General features: G+C 40.1%; 1 protein-coding gene across 1 annotated transcript; it reads left to right on the plus strand.

Annotated features, from left to right (window-relative positions):
• The first annotated feature begins 1,242 nt into the window (after window positions 1–1,242).
• LOC148778405 (serine protease 58-like) lies at window positions 1,243–21,550 on the plus strand. The gene is made up of 5 exons (XM_088832693.1): window positions 1,243–1,279; window positions 8,448–8,589; window positions 19,218–19,468; window positions 20,282–20,418; window positions 21,111–21,550. The coding sequence occupies exons 1-5, from the start codon at window positions 1,243–1,245 to the stop codon at window positions 21,255–21,257; spliced, it is 714 nt and encodes a 237-aa protein (XP_088688819.1). The 3' UTR covers window positions 21,258–21,550.
• The last annotated feature ends 390 nt before the right edge of the window (window positions 21,551–21,940 follow it).

Genomic DNA, 21,940 nt, shown 5'->3' on the forward strand with positions numbered 1-21,940 from the left:
ATATCTGATATGGACATTGTTCTTAAAGTTTCTCTTTGTGAAAGATAACTTTAGAATCCTATGAGTATGTATGTATATGTATGATATTCAACATTTCCTCATATTTGTAAATTTCTTATCATTAAGTTCTTTATTAGTTATTATAGATTCCATATATATACATGGAGATATACCTGTCCATGGCCTCATTCCACAGAATATCTAAGGTTTAAAGGGATTCTATATCTATTATTGTTTCATTCTGCCATCTAACAGATTTTCTATTTAAGTAATATCCTTGTTGTATTTGGGCTTCCCTCATAGCTCAGCTGGTAAAGAATCTGCCTGCAATGCAGGAGCCTTGGGTTCGATCCCTGGGTTGGGAAGATCCCCTGGAGAAGGGAAAGGCTACCCACTCCAGTATTCTGGCATGGAGAATTCCACGGACTCTATAGTCCATGGGGTTGCAAAGAGTCGGACACAACTGAGCGACTTTCACTCACACTTGTTGTATTTGCTGCCAAAAAATCCATTTAAACAGGGCAGCCACAGAGAAAGGAGTGAGTGAGTGAACAAGAGTATGCTGTCCCAGAGGGCATGTAGTAGGAACAGATTTGGAGATCAGACAGGGGCCTCTAGTACTGGTGTTGGTTGATAACTTTTCTTCAGATGGTATTTGTGAATACAACCTGTACAAGTGAAGCGGTTCTGAGGAGGAGTGGGCTGAGTGTGACATGAATAAAGGAGAAGGGAGTCCGTGTCACAGAGAAGGGTGGAGACATAGCTCTGCTCCATCAGAGTAGCCCAGAAAGCAGAGGGTCAATGAGACATGTAGAGGGAGGGGTGCTAGTTAAACATTGTGGGGAAGGAACTAGTGAAAAGAACTGAGAAGCTAGGGAAAGAACTTGGAATGAATTTTAATACCACAGAAGGTTCACTCAGTTCTTACTTCCTTAAATAAGGGATAAAGCTCAGACCCCTGAAACTCATCTTCCCATAGGGCAGATATCAATTAGACTGTGAGGATTTCCATGCCAATCGACTGAGAGAGTTGGCAGGTGTGACTAATGAATCCTTTTTTATACTAAGGATCAAGACTGGAAGAAGTAGCCTCTAAATGACACACTTAGAGTCCTCATCCCAGTTCTCTCATTTGCACTTAATCCTGCTGTTCAGAATCCCTAAGTGGGTTATAAGTTCTGTTCCTGCTTTGTGCCTATTTTCACTACAACCTTATCCTCAGGACAACATTCAGGCATCAACATGAAGTGTATCCTATTAACCTTGCTGATGATACCTGGTGAGTGACTGAAGGTATCTCTGTCTTGTTTGATTGGGCCTCAACTAGGAGATAAGGCTGTAGAGCTCTGTTGGGAGGGAGAGCTGATACACCAGAAACAGGGAAGTTTGGGAAATACGTCATCTACCAGTCATTACAGGCTGTGCAGAAGCTTTTTAGTTTGATGTAACATCACTTGTTGATATTTGCTTTTGTTGCTTGTATTGTTACTGTCGTATCAAAAAAATTGTTAAGACCCATGTTAAGGAGTATCTTCCCTATGTTTCCTTCCAGAAATTTATGGTATCCCATTTACAATAGCATCAAAAACAATAAAATACCTAGGAATAAATTTAACAAAGGGGTGAAAGATCTGTACAATGAAAACTATGAGACTTTGTAGAAAGCATTAGAGAAGACATAAACAAAATTGAGATATTTCATGTTCATGGATTGGAAGAATTAATGTTGTTAAAATTTCCATACTACCCAAAACCATCTATAGATTCAATGAAGTCTCCATCAAAATTCCAATGACATTTTTCACAGAAATAAAAGAGCAGTCCTAAAATTTATATGGAATCACAAAAGACCTCAAATAGCCAAAGTAATCCTGAAAACAAAGCCAGAAGCATCACACTTCAAACTATACCACAAAACTATGGTAATTAGAACATTGTGGTATTGGCATAAAAATAGAAACATAGAACAATGAAACAGAATAGAGAGCCTAGAAATAAACACTTATATATTCAATCAGTTGATATTTGACAAAGGAGACAAGAACACTCTATGAAGAAGGGATAGTTTCTTCAATAAATGGTGTTGGGGAAACTAAATAACCACATGCAGAAAACTGAAATGGAAAACCTGTCTTACACCACTCACAAAAATTAACTCAAAATGAATTAAATACTTAAACAAAAGACCTGAAGTCTTCAGATTCCTAGAAGAAAACATAGGAAAGAAGCTCCTAATTGATTTTCAAATGTTGAACCAGTCCTGCATACATAGCAGACATCCCATGTGGTCTTGGAGCATGTTTTTTTTATACATTGTTGAATTAGATTTGACTAATATTTTGTTGAGGATTTTTGATCATGAGAAGTCTTTTTTTTTGTAGTTTTCTTATAATGACTTTGTTTTTGGTATCAAGATAATGCTGGCCTTATAGAATAATTAAGGAAATATTCCCTCTGCTTCTATCTTCTGAAAAAGATTGCAGAGAATTAGTGTAATTTCTTACTTAAATGTTTGGTAGAATTCATGAGTCAACTCATCTGGGCCCAGTGCTTTCTCTTTTGGAAGGTTATTGTTTAATCGATATCTTTAATAGATATAGATATATTTAGATCATCTATTTCTTCTTCTTTGTGTTTTGGCAGAGTATATCTTAGACAGAATTCATCTAGGTTTTCATGTTTGTAGGCATAGAGTTGTTTATAGTATTCCTTAATGGTCCTTTTGGGCTTCTGGGTGGCACAGTGGTAAAGAATCCACCTGATGATACAGGAGACATGGGAGATGTGGGTTTGATCCCTGGGTCAAGAATATCCCCTGGAGTAGGAAATGGCAACCCACTCCTGTATTCTTGCCTAGAAAATTCGGTGGACAGAGGAGTGTGGTGGGCTACAGTTCATGGGGTTGCAAAGAGTCAGACATGACTGAGCATTCATGCTAACAAGAGAAGGTCTGGATTCATGGATAGATTGTGGGAGTTATATAAGACTTAGATTTGTGTGTTGGAAGAGTTTAGAATAAGAAGGAATGAGAACATTGCCTGTGCCAGTGGTTTGCAACCTTTTTGACCGTGAGAACCCCTCTTAGTCCTATTAATAAAACATGATGTATTAACATCATATATCTTGAGAGTCCCTTGGACTGCAAGGAGATCAAACCAGTCAATCCTAAAGGAAATCAACCTGAAATATTCATTGGAAGGACTGATGCTGAAGCTCCAATATTTTGGCCACCTGATGTGAAGAGCTGACTCAGTGAAGAAGACCCTGATGCTGGGAAAGACTAAAGGATAAGATGGTTAGATATTATTACCGACTCAACGAACATGAATCTGAGCAAACTCCAGGAGACAGTGAAGGCCAGGGAAACCTGGTGTGCTTCAGTCTATGGGGTTGCAGAGAGTCAGACATGACTTAGTGACTGAACAACAACATTAACATCATAAAAACATTCAAAATATTTTAAGACTAAAAGGAGTTCTTACACTAAAAATAGTTGTGAAGCAGGTGGTGCTAGTGGTAAAGAATCCACCTGCCAATGCAGGAGATGCAAGAGATGCGGGTCTGATCTCTGGGTTGGGAAGATGCCCTGAAGTAGGAAATGGTAATACACTGTAGTATTCTTGCCTGGAGAATCCCATGGACAGAGGAGCCTGATGGGCAACAGTCCATGGGGTCGCAAAGGGTCAGACATTACTGAAACAACTTAGCATGAATTCAGACATGCATGGCAGAAACAATTAGTATTCAACAGATTTAAAAAATGCTTGCATGTATATATTTGGACAGAAGTACTTCGGGAGTTGGTGATGGACAGGGAGGCCTGGCATGCTGTGATTCATGGAGTCGCAAAGAGTTGGACATGACTGAGCGACTGAACTGAACTGAACTGACACATGTCTGTATACATAATATTAACTTTTAGTGATGATGCTTGCTTCATATATGAATCCATAAAACCCTTGCATTAATTTCAGAGCCTTCCAGTGGCCCCTTGCATGCTAAGTGAGTTTTACTCTAATCTATCATTAATTCATTTGTATAATACCTATGTATTGAGTTTATACCATGTGCTGGGCATTATGCTGAATGCTTGGGGATATTGTATTGTTCTTTTACTACTTATTAGATGAAAACCCATAGACCTAGAAATATAAATTGATACAGCAAGAGAAACTCCAGTTGAAACATAGATTAAAAAAAAAAATAATAGTTTTATATTTTCCTGTCTCCTTTCCTGAACTGGAGAAAGCAATATTTGACCTAACTCTTTGAACCCACTAACCAAATGCCACCAAGAACAACACCAAGAATTTTTTTTAGTGAGATTTATTTAACTTTATGTAGCAGGGACAACACACTCCAGAGAACCTCACGTGTCCCAGTAAAGAGAACTTGGGAGGGGTGTCTTAAAGGGTTTGATGGGTAATTCAGAAGATGGAGTTAGAGGAATGAAGTCAGTTCAGAATTTGGTGTGGTCAAGAAGGAACATTCTGACTCTAATTGGGGTACCCTATGCTTTTGAACTGTGGTGTTGGAGAAGACTCTTGAGAGTCCCTTGGACTGCAAGGAGATCCAGCCAGTCCATTCTAAAGGAGATAAGTCCTGGGTGTTCATTGGAAGGACTGATGCTAAAGCTGAAACTCCAATACTTTGGCCACCTCATGTGAAGAGCTGACTCATTGGAAAAGACTCTGATGCTGGGAGGGATTGGGGACAGGAGGAGAAGGGGACGACAGAGAATGAGATGGCTGGATGGCATCACCGACTCGATGAACATGAGTTTGAGTGAACTCCGGGAGTTGGTGATGGACAGGGAGGCCTGGCGTGCTGTGATTCATGGGGTCGCAAAGAGTTGAACACGACTGAATGACTGAACTGAACTGAAAGTGCTTAGTGGGGCTTCACATGTGGTTCACTGGTAAAGAATCCACTTGCCAGTGTAAGAGACATGGGTTCAATCCCTGGTTTGGGAAGATACCCTGGAGGAGGAAATGGTAACCCACTCTAGTATTCTTGCCTGGGAAGTATTCTTGCCCATAGACAGAGAGGGCTTGTGGGCTACAGTCCATGAGATCTCAACAGAGCTGGACACAGCTGAGTGACTAAACAACAGTAACAAAGTGCTTAGTACAGAGTTTGCACAGTACGGGGCTCTAGTACATGACGTGAACAGTGAAAAACTGGACTGGGTTGCATTTCCTTCTCCAGGGGATCTTCCTGAACCAGGAACTGAACCCATGTCCCTTACATTGGCAGTGGATTCTTTACCACTGAACCACCTGGGAAATCCCACTAAGCACTTTCAGTTCAGTTCAGTTGCTCAGTCATGTCCAACTCTGCGACCCCATGAACCGCAGCATGCCAGGCCTCTCTGTCCATCACCAACTCCTGCAGTCCACCCAAACCCATGTACTTTGAGTCAGTGATGCCATCCAACCATCTCATCTTCTGTCGGCCCCTTCTCCTCCTGTCCTCAATCTTTCCCAGCATCAGGGTCTTTTCAAATGAGTCAGCTCTTCACATCAGGTGGCCAAAGTATTGGAGTTTCAGTTTCAACATCAGTCCCTCCAATGAACACCCAGGACTCATCTCCTTTAGGATGGACCGGTTGGATCTTCTGCAGTCCAAGGGACGCTCAAGAGTCTTCTCCAACACCACAGTTCAAAAGCATCAGTTCTTCAGTGCTCAGCTTTCTTTATAGTGCAACTCTTACATCCATACATGTCCACTGGAAAAACCATAGCCTTGACTAAATGGACCTTTGTTGACAAAGTAATGTCTCTGCTTTTTAATATGCTGTCTAGGTTAGTCATAACTTTCCTTCCAAGGAGTAAGTGTCTTTTAATTTCATGGCTGCAGTCATCATCTGCAGTGATTTTGGAGCCCCCAAAAATAAAGTCGGCCACTGTTTCCCCATGTATTTTTCATGAAGTGTTGGGACCAGATGCCGTGATCTTAGTTTTCTGAATGTTGAGCTTTAAGCCAACTTTTGCACTCTCCTCTTTCACTTTCATCAAGAGGCTCTTTAGTTCTTCTTCACTTTCTGCCATAAGTGTGGTGTCATCTGCATATCTGAGGTTATGGATATTTCTCCCGGCAATCTTGATTCCAGCTTGTGTTTCCTCTAGCCCAGCGTTTCTCATGATGTACTCTGTGTATAAGTTAAATAAGCAGGGTGACAATATGCAGCCTTGACGTACTCCTTTTCCTATTTGGAACCAATCTGTCGTTCCATGTCGAGTTCTAACTGTTGCTTCCTGACCTGCATACAGGTTTCTCAAGAGGCAGGTCTGGTGGTCAGTCTGGTATTCCTATCTCTTGAAGAATTTTCCACAGTTTATTGTGATCCACACAGTCAAAGGCTTTGACACAGTCAATAAAGGAGAAATATATGTTTTTCTGGAAGTCTCTTGCTTTTTCAATGATCCAGCAGATGTTGGCAGTTGATCTCTTGTTCCTCTGCATTTTCTAAAACCAGCTTGAACATCTGGAAGGTCACGGTTCACGTATTGCTGAAGCCTGGCTTGGAGAATTTTGAGCATGACTTTACTAGCATGTGAGATGATTGCAATTGTGTGGCAGTTTGAGCATTCTTTGACATTGCCTTTCTTTGGGATTGGAATGAAAACTGACCTTTTCCAGTCCTGTGGCCACTGCTGAGTTTTCCAAATTTGCTGGCATATTGAGTGCAGCACTTTCACAGCATCATCTTTCAGGATTTGAAATATCTCAACTGGAATTCCATCACCTCCACTAGCTTTGTTCATAGTGATGCTTCCTAAGGCCCACTTGACTTCACATTCCAGGATGACTAGCTTTAGGTGTGTGATCATACCATCATGATTATCTTGGTCGTGAAGATCTTTTTTGCACAGTTCTTCTGTGTATTCTTTCCACCTCTTCTTAACATTTTCTGCTTCTGTTAGGTCCATACCATTTCTGTCCTTTATTGAGCCCATCTTTGCATGAAATGTTCCCTTGGAATCTCTAATTTTCTTGAAGATATATCTAGTCTTTTGAAGATATATCTTTTGAAGATATATCCATTCTATTGTTTTCCTCTATTTCTTTGCACTGATCTCTGAGGAAGGCTTTCTTATCTCTCCTTGCTATTCTTTGGAACTCTGCATTCAGATGCTTATATCTTTCCTTTTCTCCTTTGCTTTTGGCTTCCCTTCTTTTCACAGCTATTTGTAAGGCCTCCTCAGACAGCCATTTTGCTTTTTTGCATTTCTTTTTCTTGGGGAAGGTCTTGATTCCTGTCTCCTATACAGTGTCACAACCTCCATCCATTATTCATCAGGCACTCTATCAGATCTAGTTTCTTAAATCTATTTCTCACTTCCACTGTATAATCATAAGGGATTTGATTTAGGTCACACCTGAATGGTCTAGTGGTTTTCCCTACTTTCTTCAATTTAAGTCTGAATTTGGCAATAAGAAATTCATGATCTGAGCCTCAGTCAGCTCCCAGTCTTGTTTTTGCTGACTGTATAGAGCTTCTTCATCTTTGGCTGCAAAGAATATAATCAATCTGATTTCGGTGTCGACCATCTGGTGATGTCCATGTGTAGAGTCTTCTCTTGTGTTGTTGGAAGAGGGTGTTTGCTATGACCAGTGCGTTCTCTTGGCAGAACTCTATTAGCCTTTGCCCTGCTTCTTTCTGTACTCCAAGGCCAAATTTGCCTGTTACTCCAGGTGTTTCTTGACTTCCTACTTTTGCATTCCAGTCCCCTATAGTGAAAAGGACATCTTTTTTGGGTGTTAGTTCTAGAAGATCTTGTAGGTCTTCATAGAACCATTCAACTTCAGCTTCTTCAGCGTTACTGGTCAGGACATAGACTTGGATTACTGTGATATTGAATGGTTTGCCTTGGAAATGAACAGAGATCATTCTGTTGTTTTTGAGATTGCACTTTAGATACTTTAAAAATATATATATTTTTAATTTTCACAGGAAATAAAAAGGTGGAGTAGATGCATTTTATATTGTTTTACAAAGTAAGAACTTAGCCTTAGGAAATTTACTTAAAGTCATATAACTAGTAAATGATGGTTGATTCAAGGATTCTGACTTCAGTCTATCTGATTCCAATACCCGTGTATGTTCTTCTCCTCTATATGATCTCCCTGCTTCTCTTCAGAAGGAAATGTCAGCCCATTCCAGTGTTCTTTCCTGGGAAATCCCACGGACTGAGGAGCCTGGTGGGCTACAGTCCATGGGGTCACAAAAGAGTCGGACATCACTGAGCGACTAAGCAGCAATAACAAAGTGCTTAGAACAGTCTTTGTACAGTACGGAACTCAGTACCATAGGGTAGACTAAGTGATTTTGTGGTAAATATTGATACTATCTGACACTGGTATCTTAAAATCTCCATAACCATGCCAGTTCCCTTTAATCAGCTGGGTTGTATCTCAGTGATTCTTCTCTTTATGTGTTTCAGGTGTTATTTCAGTTTTTGTTGAAGATACTGCAGACTTAAACAATCTTTTCTATTTATTATATCTGAAATCCAGTTACAAGTCCTGTATGGGGACTCTGATTGCTCCTCAGTGGGTGATAACGGCAGCACACTGCTTCTTACCGTAAGTGGTGGGGAATGTTCTACTCTATTAAGGCTTCCAGGCTGGGGCTCAACACTCCTGTGGAAATTCTATAAAACTTATGCTAGTCAGGAAGTCTTAATGATTCAATGGTAAAGGGGGAGCTCAAGTACACAGATAAAATTTAACTACACATTCTTATGTTTAACATGTCCGGAAAGGAAACAGTTTTATGGTATAGTACAATATTTCATATACACATAAAAATAAACCTGCACATTGTTCTTAATATTTTTAAGATTCATCCAAAACTGTTAGATGTGACTATATTTCTTTTTTCATTGCTGTATAATTTTTCAATGAGAATGTCACACGGTTTGGTTCATTCTTTTCTTGATAGATGTTTCAGTTATTTCTAGCTTTCTATTTTGAAGTGTTACTGTAAACATACTTGTACCATGTACCTTAGAACTTATTCTTGTATATGTATTTGTGAGATATATTCTGTATCTATATAAGTATTGGTATCACAACATATTGGTTTGTATCTGTAAGTACACCTCTTGGTATATAAATAGAATATATAATAAGGAGTGGAATTTCTTGGTTGTAGAGCTTGCAAATGTTTATTTTTACATACCCTCCAGGAATTTATGAGTTCTTCCAACATTGGGTGTTGTCACAGTCTTTAATTTTTTTGCTGATTGTCAATTATCTTAATTGTGTTACTTTTACTAGTAGTGATGATCAGCATCCTCCCTCCCCGTCCTCCCCTTCCTTCTCCTGACAATAATGTATCTTTTGGGAAATACTCTGTTTTGTCCTTTGAACATTTTGTGTATTGTAAAAATACTGCTTCATAGGATTTCTGTAAGTGCTCTAGATATTACTCGTCTGTCAGTTATACATGTTGAAAACATCTTCCGCTCTGTGGCTTTGTCTTCTCTTTGTGGTGTATTTTCATGTATAAGAGTTCTTAACATAAAAAAAAAAACACAAAAAAGAGAAAATATATAAATAAATAAATATTTATAAATAATAAATGTATATAAATAAATTAAAAACCCAAACGGTACTTTGCAACTAATGTTTAAGACATATATTCAAACATATACAGCATGCAAGCTGTCAAAGAAAAAATAAGTGATTCATTAATGTAAAAAGAGTTCTTAACTTCAGTATAATTAAATTTAAAACTTGAATTATCAGTCTTTATTTGTGGTTATTGATCATTGTGCCTAGTTGAAAATGTCTTTTATGATCATAAACAGAAAGATATTCGTTTATATTTACTTCTAAAGATTTTAAAACTTTGATTTTAATATTTAAATTTTTTGTATAATTTGGAATTGATTTTTGTGAATGATGTGAAGTAGGGATCCAATTTTATTTTTTTAACATATTAAGTGAAATATCCAAATATCATTTGTAAGTAGTCCCTTCTTTCCCCACTGATCTACAGTATCTGTTTGTCATCTATCAAATTTCCATCTGTACATGGGTCTGTTTCTGGGCTGTCATTGCTGTTCTATTGGTTTATTTATTATAGACTACAGTACCTTAATAATTATGACTTTATCATAATTTGTGATGTGTGATGTGGTTGGCCAGCCATCTTATTCTTCATCAGGAATGCTTAGGAATTCTTTTATATAAATTTAAAAATCAACTGATTTCAGAGTTGACCATCTGGTGATGTCCATGTGTAGAGTCTTCTCTTGTGTTGTTGAAAGAGGGTGTTTGCTATGACCAGTGCGTTCTCTTGGCAGAACTCTATTAGCCTTTGCCCTGCTTCTTTCTGTACTCCAAGGCCAAATTTGCCTGTTACTCCAGGTATTTCTTGACTTCCTACTTTTGCATTCCAGTCCCCTATAATGAATAGGACATCTTTTCTGGGTGTTAGTTCTAAAAGGTCTTGTAGGTCTTCATAGAACCGTTCAGCTTCTTTAGTGTTACTGTTTGGGGCATAGGCTTAGATTACCGTGATATTGAATGGTTTGCCTTGGAAATGAACAGAGATCATTCTGTCATTTTTGAGATTGCATCCAAGTACTGAATATTGGACTCTTTTGTTGACCATGATGGCTACTCCATTTCTTCTAAGGGATTCCTGCCCACAGTTGTAGATATAATGGTCATCTGAGTTAAAGTCACCCATTCCAGTCCATTTTAGTTAGCTGATTCCTAGAATGTCGATATTCACTCTTACCCTCTCCTGTTTGACCACTGATCGCCGAAGAATTGATGCTTTTGAACTGTGGTGCTGGAGAAGACTTGAGAGTCCCTTGTACTGCAAGGAGATCCAACCAGTCCATTCTAAAGGAGATCAATCCTGGGTGTTCATTGGAAGGACTGATGCTAAAGCTGAAACTCCAATACTTTGGCCACCTCATGCAATGAGTTGACTCACTGGAAAAGACTCTGATGCTGGGAAAGGTTGGGGGTGGGAGGAGAAGGGGACGACCGAGAATGAGATGGCTGGATGGCATCACCGACTCTGTGGACATGAGTTTGAGTGAACTCAGGGAGTTGGTGATGGACAGGGAGGCCTGGCGTGCTGTGATTCATGGGGTCGCGGAGAGTCGGACATGACTGAGCGACTGAACTGAACTGAACTGAATTTGCCTTGATTCATGGACCTAACATTCCAGGTTCCTATGCAATATTGCTCTTTACAGCATCGGACCTTGCTTCTATCACCAGTCACATCCACAGCTGGGTATTGTGTTTGCTTTGGCTCCATCCCATCATTCTTTTTGGATTTATTTCTCCAGTAGCATATTGGGCACCTACCGACCTGGGGAGTTCCTTTTTCAGTATCCTATTATTTTGCCTTTTCATACTGTTCATGGGGTTCTCAAGGCAAGAATACTGAAGTGGTTTGACATTCCCTTCTCCAATGGACCACATTCTGTCCGACCTCTCCACCATGACCTGGCCGTCTTGGGTGGCCCCACATGGCATGGCTTAGTTTCACTGAGTTAGACAAGGCTGTGGTCCATGTGATCAGATTGGCTAGTTTTCTGTGATTATGGTTTCAGTGTGTCTGCCCTCTGATGCCCTCTCGCAACACCTACTGCCTTATTTGGGTTTCTCTTACCTTGGACGTGGGGTATCTTCACGGCTGCTCCAGCAAAGTGCAGCCGCTGCTCCTTACCTTGGACGAAGTTGCCCCTCCTGACCCTGAACGTGGAGTAGCTCCTCTTGGCCCTCCTGTGCCCGCGCAGCTGCCACTCCTTGCACATAGGGTTGCTCCTGTCGGCCGCAGCCATGAAATGAAAAGATGCTTACTCCTTGGAAGGAAAGTTATGACCAACCTAGATAGCATATTAAAAAGCAGAGACATTACTTTGCCAACAAAGGTCTGTCTAGTCAAGGCTATGATTTTTCCAGTTGTCATATATGGATGTGAGAGTTGGACTGTGAAGAAAGCTGATCACCGAAGTATTGATGCTTTTGAACTGTGGTGCTGGAGAAGACTCTTGAGAGTCCCTTGGATTGCAAGGAGATCCAACCAGTCCATTATAAAGGAGATCAGTCCTGGGTGTTCATTGGAAGGACTGATGCTGAAGCTGAAACTCCAGTACTTTGGCCACATCATGCAAAGAGTTGACTCACTGGAAAAGACTCTGATGCTAGGAGGGGTTGGGGGCAGGAGGAGAAGGGGACAACAGAGAATGAGATGGCTGGATGGCATCACCGACTCGATGAACATGAGTTTGGGTAAACTCTGGGAGTTGGTGATGGACAAGGAGGCCTGGCGTGCTGCGGTTCATGGGCTTGCAAAGAGTCAGACATGACTGAGTGACTGAACTGAACTGAAAAATCAACTTGTTGCATTCTACGAAAAATTCTATTGGGATTTATTTGGAAGTGCTTTGACTTTTTATATTAGTCGGACAGTAGTATCACTAATTATTAAAGAAATGCAAGTCAAAACCACAATGAAATATCACCTCATACCTGTCAGAATGATAATCATGAAAAAATGTACAAATAGCAAATGTTGGAGAGGATGTGGAGAAAAGAGAACTCATATACACTATTTGTGGGAATGTAAATTGGTGCACCAGTGTGGAAAACGTTATGGAGTTTCTCAAAAAACTAAAAATAAAACTGTAACCTAATCCAGCACATCCATGCCTGGGCAAATATCCAGAAAAAATGGAAACAGTAATTTACAAAGATACATGCACCCCTGATGTTCACAGAAGCATGATTTACAGTAGCCAAGATATGGAAGCAACCCAAGTGTCCATCAACAGTTGAATGGATAAAGAAGTTGTGATATATATATATATATATATATATATATATATATATATATATATATGTATGTATATTTCTCCACATATATATATTCAGTGAGAAGTTACTGATCCATAAACAAAAGGAATTCTGCCATTTGCAGCAACATGGTGGACCTAGAGAACATTATGCTTAGTCAAATAAGTCAGAGGAAGACCAATACGATATGATTTCACTTAAATGTGGAATCTAAAAAATGATACAAGTGAGTGTATATGCAAAACAGAAACAGACACCTGGATATAGGGAACAAGCCAGGATTTACCAGAGGGGAAACAGATGGAGGAAGAGGAAAATCAGGGGTGTGGGATTAACAGATACAGACTACTGTGCTTGAAACACATTTTCAACAAGGATATATTGTATAGAATAGGGAATTACAGCCATTACCTTGTAATGACTATGAGTGGAGAATAATCTGTAAAAATACTGAATCACTATCTTGTACACTTGAAACTAATATTATATTGTAAATCAAATATACTTCAATAAAAAGGAATAAAATAGAATTTCCACTTGATTAAATCTTCCATTTGTAAGTTTAGAATTTTGGGAGTGAATTTTCTAAATTTTTCCAAATTAAAAAAATGTTTTGATAAGGGAAACTTCCTCCACTGTTGGTTGATGGGGATGTGAATTGGTCCAGCCATCATAGAAAGCAGCATGGAGGTTCCTTAAAAGATTAAAAGTAGAGTTACCATATGACCTAGCAATCTTGCTCCTGGGCATATATCCAAAAGACAAAAACTATGATTATAAAAGATATGTGCACCCCATTGTTCATAGCAGCATTATTTATTGTGCAATAACCAAGATATGGAAGCAACCTAAATGTCCAATGACAGATGAATAGATAAAGAAGATGTGGTATAGTGATATAAAATGGAATATTACTCAGTCACAAAAAGAATGAAATAATGCCATTTGCAGCAACATGGATGGACTTAGAGATTATCATACTAAGTGAAGTAAGTCAGACAGAGGCAAAGATCATGATATTGCTTATTGTGGATTCTAAAAAAAATGATGCAAATGAACTTATATAAAAAACAGAAATAGATCCAGAGATGTAGAAAACAAACTTATGGTTACCAGAGGGGAAATGTAAGGGGGGATAAATGAGGAGTTTTGGATTAGCAGATACACACTACTGTTTTGTGGTCTGAATCTATGTGATACTGGTTCTTGAAAATCATTGAGGCTTAGTTTGGGGACAAATATGGAGTCAATTTTTATAAATGTTTCTTGTGTGCTTGAAAGAAAGTGTGCTCTCTAATTTTATGGGTGAAGCTTTTATGTATGTTCAGTATATCCAGTATATCCAACTTTTAAATTATGTAGTTCAAATCTTCTATATCCTTTCTTTTTTTTTTTTTTGCTTGATACCGGAAAATGAGAGGATTGTGCTGAAATTATTCCTCCGTGTTAGTAGACTGGTCAAAATAGTTCTATGAATTTATTTTTATTACTTTTTGTGTTTTAAAAATATTTTTTAGGCTATTTTATTTGGTATCTATAAATTTAGGTACACTTATAAATTTAGGTACTTGGTACATTCCTGGTAAAGTCAAACCTGTTATTATATGTCATTTCTTTCTCTCATACAGTTAATGTTTTATCTTAAAACCTATTTTTGTCAGCTTTTAATACACCAACTTTTGGTTACTGTTGTCCTGGTATATCATGTTTACATCTTTTCTTTCCCACCTTTCTGTATCCTTTTGATTTAAGCATGTATCTTAATTTATATATAGCAGGACTTAAAAAATGTAATACTATAATTTGTCTTTTAGTTGGTGAATTTAGGCCATTTGTGGTTATTTTGATTATTGCTATGTTTATATTTGCTTTTTACCTATTTTGAATTTCTACTGTATTTTGTTTGGATAAAAATTCTTTTGCATTCTTCTTAGATTAGTAATTTAGATAACTTTTTAATTTTCCTTTTTTTCTATTCTTTGAGTCATTACTTTGTAAATTTTAATGGCTTCCCTGGTGGCTCAGCTGGTAAAGAATCCACTTGCAGTGTGGGACACCTGGGTTCGATCCCTGGGTTGGGAAGATCCCCTGGAGAAGGGAACGGCTACCCACTCTAGTATTCTGGCCTGGAGAATTCCATGGACTGTATAGTCCATGGGGTCACAAAGAGTCGGACACAACTGACTTTCACTTTCACTTTTCAAATTTTAATATGAATACTTAATAAAGTCTTAAGTTAAACAATATCCTAATGTTCATCCTAAACTCCTTCTCAGTTACTTTCCACTCATATTTCTCAGAGGCACCTACTATTCTGGTACTTTTTCGCCGTAATTTAGTTTTCTGAAACATTATCTATTTTATTTTTGGCTATGCATCAAATCCCTTATGATTATACAGTGGAAGTGAGAAATAGATTTAAGGGACTAGATCTGATAGATAGAGTGCCTGATGAACTCTGGACGGAGGTTCGTGACATTGTACAGGAGACAGGGACCAAGACCATCCCCATGGAAAAGAAATGCAAAAGAGCGAAATGGCTGTCTGAGGAGGCCTTACAAATAGCTGTGAAAAGAAGAGAAGCGAAAAGCAAAGGAGAAAAGGAAAGATATAAGCATCTGAATGCAGAGTTCCAAATAATAGCAAGAAGAGATAAGAAAGACTTCCTCAGTGATCAATGCAAAGAAATAGAGGAAAACAACAGAATAGGAAAAACAAGAGACCTCTTCAAGAAAATTAGAGATTCCAAGGGAACATTTCATGCAAAGATGGGCTCGATAAAGGACAGAAATGGTATGGACCTAACAGAAGCAGAAGATATTAAGAAGAGGTGGCAGGAATACACAGAAGAACTGTACAAAAAAGATCTTCCCAACCAAGATAGTCACGATAACGTGATCACTGACCTAGAGCCAGACATCTTGGAATGTGAAGTCAAGTGGGCCTTAGAAAGCATCACTACTAACAAAGCTAGTGGAGGTGATGGAATTCCAGTTGAGCTATTACAAGTCTTGAAAGATGATGCTGTGAAAGTGCTGCACTCAATATGCCAGCAGATTTGGAAAACTCAGCAGTGGCCACAGGACTGGAAGAGGTCAGTCTTCATTCCAATCCCAAAGAAAGGCAATGCCAAAGAATGCTCAAACTACCGGACAATTGCCCTCATCTCACACGCTAGCAAAGTCATGCTCAAAATTCTCCAAGCCAGGCTTCAGCAATATGTAAACCGTGAACTCCCAGATGTTCAAGCAGGTTTTAGAAAAGGCAGAGGCACCAGAGATCAAATTGCCAACATCCGCTGGATCATGGAGAAAGCAAGAGAGTTTCAGAAAAACATCTATTTCTGCTTCATTGACTATGCCAAAGCCTTTGACTGTGTGGATCACAATAAACTGTGGAACATTCTGAAAGAGATGGGAATCCCAGACCACCTGACCTGCCTCTTGAGAAACCTGTATGCAGGTCAGGAAGCAACAGTTAGAACTGGACATGGAACAACAGACTGGTTCCAAATAGGAAAAGGTGTACGTCAAGGTTGTATATTGTCACCTTGCTTATTTAACTTATATGCAGAGTACATCATGAGGAACGCTGGGCTGGAAGAAGCACAAGCTGGAATCAAGATTGCTGGGAGAAATATCAATAACCTCAGATATGCAGATGACACTACCCTTATGGCAGAAAGTGAAGAGGAACTCAAAAGCCTCTTGATGAAAGTGAAAGAGGAGAGTGAAAAGGTTGGCTTGAAGCTCAACATTCAGAAAACAAAGATCATGGCATCTGGTCCCATCACTTCATGGGAGATAGATGGAAAAACAGTGGAAACAGTGTCAGACTTTGTTTTTTTGGGCTCCAAAATCACTGCAGATGCTGATTGCAGCCATGAAATTAAAAGACGCTTGCTCCTTGGAAGGAAAGTTATGACCAACCTTGATAGTATATTAAAAAGCAGAGACATTACTTTGCCAACCAAGGTCCGTCTAGTCAAGGCAATGGTTTTTCCCGTGGTCATGTATGGATGTGAGAGTTGGACTGTGAAGAAGGCTGATCGCCGAAGAATCGATGCTTTTGAACTGTGGTGTTGGAGAAGACTCTTGAGAGTCCCTTATACTGCAAGGAGATCCAACCAGTCCATTCTAAAGGAGATCAATCCTGGATGTTCATTGGAGGGACTGATGCTTAAGCTGAAACTGCAATACTTTGGCCACCTCATGCGACGAGTTGACTCACTGGAAAAGACTCTGATGCTGGGAAAGGTTGGGGGCGGGAGGAGAAGGGGACGACGGAGAATGAGATGGCTGGATGGCATCACCGACTCTGTGGACATGAGTTTGAGTGTACTCCGGGAGTTGGTGATGGACAGGGAGGCCTGGCGTGCTGTGATTCATGGGGTCGCGGAGAGTCGGACACGACTGAGCGACTAAACTGAACTGATGCTGGGTCTTCGTTGCTGCAAGCGGGTTTTCTCTAGTTGCAGAGAATGGGGGCTACTCTTTGTTAGAGTGTGTGGGTTTCTCATTGTGGAGCAGGGGCTCCGGAGCACAGTAGTTGTGTACAGGCTCAGTTGTCCCGTGGCATGTGCGATCTTCCCGGACCAGAGATCGCATTGGTGTCTGCATTGTTAGATGGATTCTTTACCACTGAGTCATCAGGAAAGCCCTCCTCCATGCCATAGAGTTGTTTTAAGCTGAAATTCACTTACCATAATTTGCCCAAGAATCATCTGTTTACTTATGAATTTTCTTCAATATAAGTAGACTTCTAAATTATAAATATATTTTGCGATGCTGTTGTTCATTAGCAAAGTTGTGCCTGACCCTTTGCAATCCCATGGACTGCAACATGCCAAGCTCCCCTGTCCTTCACTATTTTCTGGAGTTTGCTCAGACTCCATGTCCACTGAGTCGCTGATGCTCTCTAACCATCCCATCCTCTGCCGCCCTCTTCTCCTTTTGCATTCAGCCTTTCCCAGCATGAGGGTCTTTTCCAGTGACTTGACTCTTTGCATCAGGTGGCCTAAGTATTGGAGCTTCAGCATCAGCCCTTCCAATGGATATTCAGGATTGATTTCCTTTAAGATTGACTAGTTTGATCTCCTTCCAGTTCAAGGCACTCTCAAGAGTCTTCTCCAGCACCACAGTTTTATCTTATAAACTCCCAACAGAGTGACAAGAATAGATTGAGACGAATTATACTGCTGTTAGGAGACAAATAAATTTAGCATTTGGGACTGCAGCAGGAAGGTGGTGTTCAGTACTGATATGGTATTTATTTCACTGTTATAGTTGGAGAGACCCCTGAGTGGGAGACTCAGACACTCAGAGAAGTGTCCTGTTCTGAATTTAGAATCTTGAGCCATGTTAGTGAGTGGATTTCAACTTGGTCTAAGTGGAACATCCAGTATTTTTGACTCTTATTTTTGTAAAGGACCATCAGAAAACACTGTTAATTCAGTGAATTTTTTATTGAGATGAGTAGAGCGTAGTATATTTGGATGAGCCTCCCTAACTTTAAAATATTTCAACTCTCTAAGCTGTTAATTATTTCATATGTACAATCTCATATTTCCTGTTTACCCCCAACACCCAACAAAGTCCGCTTACAGAAACTACTTTCAGAGAAGCCTTAACTATCCACTTATGCACTTCTTTCAGCTATTTCTGGGTGTCAGATTGAAGCTTCTCCCTGGAAATATGCTAAAATTAGAGACCAAGCTATTGTATGGCTTAAGTCCTGGAGGTACCATTCACATTATAGTTTGGGTTAATGGCAACCATAAAGAAGGCTGAGTGCTGAAGAATTGATGCTTTCAAACTGTGGTGTTGGAGAAGACTCTTGAGAGTCCCTTAGACAGCAAGGAGATCAAACCAGTCAATCCTAAAGGAATTCAACCCTGAATATTCATGAGAAGGACTAATGCTGAAGCTGAAGCTCCAATACTTTGGCCACCCGATGTGAAGAGCCAACTCACTGGAAAAGACCTTGATGCTGGGAAAGACTGAGGGCAGGAGAAGGGTGACAGAAGATGTGATGGTTGTATGGCATCATCAACTCAATAGACATGAGTTGGAGCAAACTCTGGGAGACAGTGAAGGATAGGGAAGCCTGGCGTGCTGCAGTGCCTGGGGTTGCAAAGAGTCGGACATGACCAAGCAACTGAACAACAATGGCAGCCCACTACATTTTATGGCAGACAACCTACATGACCACAAGTGGTAGCTATGCATAAAGGTTTAGATGGACAAAGATGAGAGGAGGTTAAATGGATTACTATGGAAGGAAAGTGCACGTGTCTGTGTGTGTGTGAGGGAGATAGAAAGAGAGATTAGCCTTGTGATATGTGATAGTAGATAGTATCAACCTTTTTTCTCTCCGTTTTCCAGAGATCTCCAGGTTATCTTAACTGGTGGAGCCATCACTTTTCAAGAGTTAATTGGGGAGATTCTGCCTTATGAGGAGGTCATCGTCCACCCAAACTTCACTTTCACTTCTCCTAAAAATGATCTTATGCTGATAAAGTTGTCTGTACCTCTCACATTCTTCTCTCCCAGCATGTTTCAGTTGCCTGTTTCCAATTCAAGTGACATTTCAGATTGCATGGTTTACACCTGGGTGGAGGAGAAAAGATCTTTTGGTGAGTGACTGTCAAAAAAGAATAGTTAGCTGTATTCTTGGGTATGTTCACATCTTCAGGATCTCTGAGGAATCAGGGGAAGGAATTGGAACTAATTTTTAAGCATCCAATTGTAATGGTAGAAATAGAGCAATGGTGTCAGCTCTTTAGAATAGAAGGGGTCATCTCCTTTTGGGCTTTGGGAATCTAATCCTAAATCAATTGTTACACGTATGTATCACATTGGTACACACTGCAGAGGGCTGAGGCTCAGGGATTTATGTTTGAGTTTTGGTTCTGCCATTTATTATATGTTTACTGACAGATTTTAACTTCTCTAAATCTTAATTTGCAAATTGATGAAAATCATATTTTTCCTTTACTTGCCTATCGGTGATATGGTTATCACTTACAACAATGATAGATGCTACCATTTGCTGAACACTAATTATATGCCAGGCACTAAGCATCCTATATGTATTATTCAGTTATCATCATATATCATGTAGATCAGTTTTCTTAGGATTTATATCTTATAAATGAGGAAACTAAGACTCAGGGAGGTTAACTAGTTGTCCAAAGTCATAAACTTCGTGATGGCAGAGCTTGGATTCAGTTATTGTTTGGAGTGTCTTGGTTGGTACCACACCTTGATGCTGATCATCTTTCAAAGATGATAAATAAACAGGAGGACATGTTTAATCCATGATCTATTCCTTCAGTTCTTTCTCTGCAGTCCATTCTAACTGAAAAGACGCCCTGAAGGAGAGGGAGGCAAAATACCTTATGAAAATGAAAATAAGAATGACCGTCTCCTTTATTTATTATGCTTAGGAAATACAAGAGGTTACCTGCAGAGCTTAATGACTGAACTGAGTGCTGATTCGGTCTGCAGAAAGTTACTGCATAAAAAGTTCTTTGAAGACGTATTCTGTGTGGGATACTTAAGAAAAAACATAGAAGAATGCCAGGTAACCTTTCTCATTTCACTTGCCCATCAGCTCAGTCCCTGTTCTTTCTGTTTGTCTCTGTGTCTCTGTTACCTCTCCTCCTTCTTGCTGCTGCTGCTGCTGCTGAGTCACTTCAGTCGTGTCCGACTCTGTGTGACCCCTTAGACGGAAGCCCACCAGGCTCCCCCGTCCCTGGGATTCTCCAGGCAAGAACACTGGAGTGGGTTGCCATTTCCTTCTCCAATGTGTGCAAGTGAAAAGTGAAAGTGAAGTCGCTCAGTCGTGTCCGACCCCCAGCGACCCCATGGACTGCAGCCTACCAGGCTCCTCCATCCATGGGATTTTCTAGGCAATAGTACTGGAGTGGCTTGCCATTGCCTTCTCCACATCCTTCTTGAGGGTCTCTAATTTGCAGACAGACTGAGAGCTCAGAGAGTAAAGGGCTGAAGAGTGATGACTCTGTCTCCTCCATCCTATGTGAGAGATGAGAGAAATAGATAGTTGAGGAGTGTAAGGCTGTCTTCCAGCTACCATTTTGAAATTTCTGTCCAGAGATGACTGGGAGGAAGGAGTGATTAATGCAGTGGTGAGCTTTCACACTATTGTATCCCAGGCCCTTTTGCATGGCAGATATAGTGGCCTTTGCTTTTGTTCAAGAGTTGACAAATTTCCAGGTGGGAAGAAGTTCTGATCCCCTCTGTTCTGTCTGGCAGGTGACCACAGCTGCTCCAGCCACATGTGGCAATAAATTACAAGGAATTATGTCTTGGACAACTGGATGTTTTCTGACAGATCATTCTGCTGTCTTCACTAACATCTACAGCCACATTCCATGGATCAAGAGCATTATTTCTACATAAGCTGATTTGCAACTCCATTGACACCCTCCCTACAGGCCAGCTGATCCATGGAAACCACTTTCTGTTTCTTAGTCCCAATTTTTCCTAGGATCTAAGCTTGAGTGGCGTGTCAAAAGAAATCATTGATGACTCCTGGGTGTTGACATTTTTCTAGTTTCTTTAACTACTTCTTTGCTTATTCCCAGCTCACGAACAAGTGTTTATAACATTGAAAATATGGATGCTGGTCTCAGGAAGTGTAGTCCTACCAACTCAGATACTTCTGTTAAAATACTGCCTGTTTTATCCTAAGAACACGGAAGACAAGTGGATATGAGAAACAATAACTTCTAGGAGTCTGTTTGGGCATGACGCAAACCACATAGCTGAGCAGTAATTTGCTGAAATTAGTTAGACGATTGAGTGACCAAATGTCTCCTGGGTGAGTGAGAGAGTGAGAGACAGAGAGAGTGTATGTGTGGATGGGTGTTATAGTTAGTGCATCCATTACCTGCTTAAAAGATCTGTGAAGTCAAACTTTTCTGAGGTTTGCTGAGGCCACCCATGCTGCTGCTCTGTACAACCCCATAGACGGCAGCCCACCAGGCTCCCCCGTCCCTGGGATTCTCCAGGCAAGAACACTGGAGTGGGTTGCCATTTCCTTCTCCAATGCATGAAAGTGAAAAGTGAAAGTGAGGTCGCTC

This window comes from Moschus berezovskii, chromosome 3 (genome assembly GCF_049115385.1).
Source record: "Moschus berezovskii isolate FMDL1 chromosome 3, NW_MosBer_1.0, whole genome shotgun sequence".
Classification (NCBI taxonomy): domain Eukaryota; kingdom Metazoa; phylum Chordata; class Mammalia; order Artiodactyla; family Moschidae; genus Moschus; species Moschus berezovskii.

Coding starts and splice junctions, on each gene's coding strand:
- LOC148778405 (XM_088832693.1), top strand. CDS start 1,243: ATGAAGTGTATCCTATTAACCTTGCTGATGATACCTG. Junction 8,590..19,217: donor GCAGCACACTGCTTCTTACC/GTAAGTGGTGGG, acceptor TCCGTTTTCCAG/AGATCTCCAGGTTATCTTAA. Junction 19,469..20,281: donor GGAGGAGAAAAGATCTTTTG/GTGAGTGACTGT, acceptor TATTATGCTTAG/GAAATACAAGAGGTTACCTG.